The sequence below is a fragment of the Myotis lucifugus genome, unplaced genomic scaffold, assembly GCF_000147115.1.
Source record: "Myotis lucifugus unplaced genomic scaffold, Myoluc2.0 scaffold_353, whole genome shotgun sequence".
In the NCBI taxonomy this organism is placed as follows: Eukaryota; Metazoa; Chordata; class Mammalia; order Chiroptera; family Vespertilionidae; genus Myotis; species Myotis lucifugus.
The window spans coordinates 54,525-56,640 of NW_005871401.1; the positions used below are offsets into that span (position 1 = coordinate 54,525).

Consider the following 2,116-nt stretch of genomic DNA (forward strand, 5'->3'; position numbering starts at 1 on the left):
CCCCAGTCCAAAATCTCTCTTCCAACCTGGCCCCTTCCTATAGAGCACTGAACCTTTCCCAGGGAGTTCATTTTTCCAGTACTTTTAGGTATAAATTTAACCATATTTTCCCTAATATTTAAAAACAAAACTAAAACTAAAGTCTGAACTCTTTCTTGTGACCTGAAGGCCTTAAGTAATCTAGCTCCTGCCTACCTCTAGCCATAATTCACAACTTTCTCACTCCTAAATGTTCTCTGTCCAAGCTACACCTCTGTCTTTTCTGGATCCTTCAAGTGGCTCACTTTCTCAGACTTGCACACACTGTTTTCTCTACTTATAATTCACGTCCTCCTCCTCACTGACTAGTGCACTGGCTCCCAAGTGCTAGCCTCACTACATCAAAGTCATCCAGGAGCCTTCCTTTTTGCAGAGTCCTGGTCCCCACCTAAGAAATACTGGGTCAAATTTCTTGGGAGTGCAACCCAGACATACATCTCCTTAAAAGCACCCCCAGATAATTCTGATGTGAAGCTAGTCAACTTTCAAGTCTCAGCCTCAAGCTCACTTCCTCAGAAAGCCAATACACTAAATTTGGTCCCACTATTAAATTAACATTTTCATAGCCACCTCTTGCACATATTTAATATCTGACTTTTTCCAAATAATTCAAGTTTTGAAATTAAATGATTTGTTTAGAATGTATGATCATGCAAGGACTTTCAATAAGACAGTTTTACATAAACTAAAAAACAGACTCTAGCAGTTACAGAATTTGCTCATATGAGCAAGGAATACTTTCTGAAAGCCTGTATTAAATGAATTAGTCTTAAAGATAAGTAACTTCAATGTTTGAGGTACAGAATATCTCAACTTAAGAGCTTCACTGGTGATATGATGAGGGAGTCTCAAGTGCCCTAAGCAGGACTGCCCTGAGGTAGGTCATTCACTTATAAAACCAAGGATCCTAGGTATCATGAGCTTGACTCACCTTCTGTAGCTTTTTAAAGGAAGATGCCTTCATGTTTTCTGACAATTTAACTGAAAAATACTATTAATTTTATTAAGGAAAAGCAATTAAGATTTTAAAAAGGTAACCTGAATTCAAGTGTAATTTTAAAAACAAGGGTTTGAATACATGGAAATGTTTAGGCAAAGTAAAACAGGGGTTTCCAAGAGGAAATTAATATTTTCCTTTAAAACCTCGAATTCCACCAGACCATTCCAGTGGCACGATCACAGCCAAAGCAAAATACCTCGATCCTGCAGCACTTGTCCAAATGGCAATCATTTCTAAAACCTTCCCAAAAGGACCTATCTTTACAACACAGGGGTGGGCAAAGTAGATTTACAGTTGTGAGTATGCAAACCAGAGTTTATTCTTATATTATTATTTATTAGTTATTGTATTTTCCATACGAGCTGCAAACTGTACTTTTGTCCATCCCTGTATATATGGAAATACATTTCTCCCTCTCTTGATTCTCTGTTATAGTTTGAAGCAACAAGTTTAATTTAATTAATACTTAGTGCCATAAAAAGCAAACAGTAACCTTTCAATGAGATCACTACATCTTCCAATTAAAAAGGATACAAAATCTCTAAGTTGTCCAAATATTTCATCCACTTTTCCAATCTGTTCTTTGTTTTCTAAATAAACTGGAGCATTAAAATAAGGCACCTTATTTTCATCTGTGGTACATTTACAAACTATGTCATCTTCACAGGGATGCAGGAACTCTCCTAATACTGAAACAGGACAAGAAAAGATTAAAATACAAAACAATTTCAAATAATACTGACCAACCTCTTCTGGAAGCGTTCTTCTTGTTTACCTGGGATTTCGCCGTATCTGTTCTTCTGGGACACAAAAGCCTCCCCTGAGTTGGTATATCAATCCACAACATACTACCTATGTGACCTGGGAGAAGGGTCTCACCTTCTCTCTGCCTCAGGGTCCTCACCTTTAACATATGGCTAACAACAGTTCCAACGCCGAACATACAGCATTGTGAGTAGTAAATGCAATATTAAGTGTCAACTGCTCAGAAAAGTGCCTGGCACAATGAGACTCCTCAGCCTAGAACAGTGGTTTTCTTACAAAACTATTATTATTTGATTAAACACTATGTTGCAT

At 37.3% G+C, this 2,116-nt stretch overlaps 1 protein-coding gene across 4 annotated transcripts in view; it reads right to left on the bottom strand.

Annotated features, from left to right (window-relative positions):
• GAR1 (GAR1 ribonucleoprotein) overlaps nucleotides 1-2,116 on the bottom strand; it is a 14,824-nt gene that overhangs the window by 10,274 nt on the left and 2,434 nt on the right. For all 4 annotated transcript variants that reach the window (XM_014466702.2, XM_014466703.2, XM_014466704.2 and 1 more), the window contains exons 3-4: nucleotides 1,574-1,728; nucleotides 971-1,030 (exon numbers count right to left, since the gene is read on the bottom strand). In XM_014466702.2, coding sequence (XP_014322188.1) covers nucleotides 971-1,030; nucleotides 1,574-1,728 — 215 coding nt within the window. The remainder of the gene's footprint in view (nucleotides 1-970; nucleotides 1,031-1,573; nucleotides 1,729-2,116) is intronic.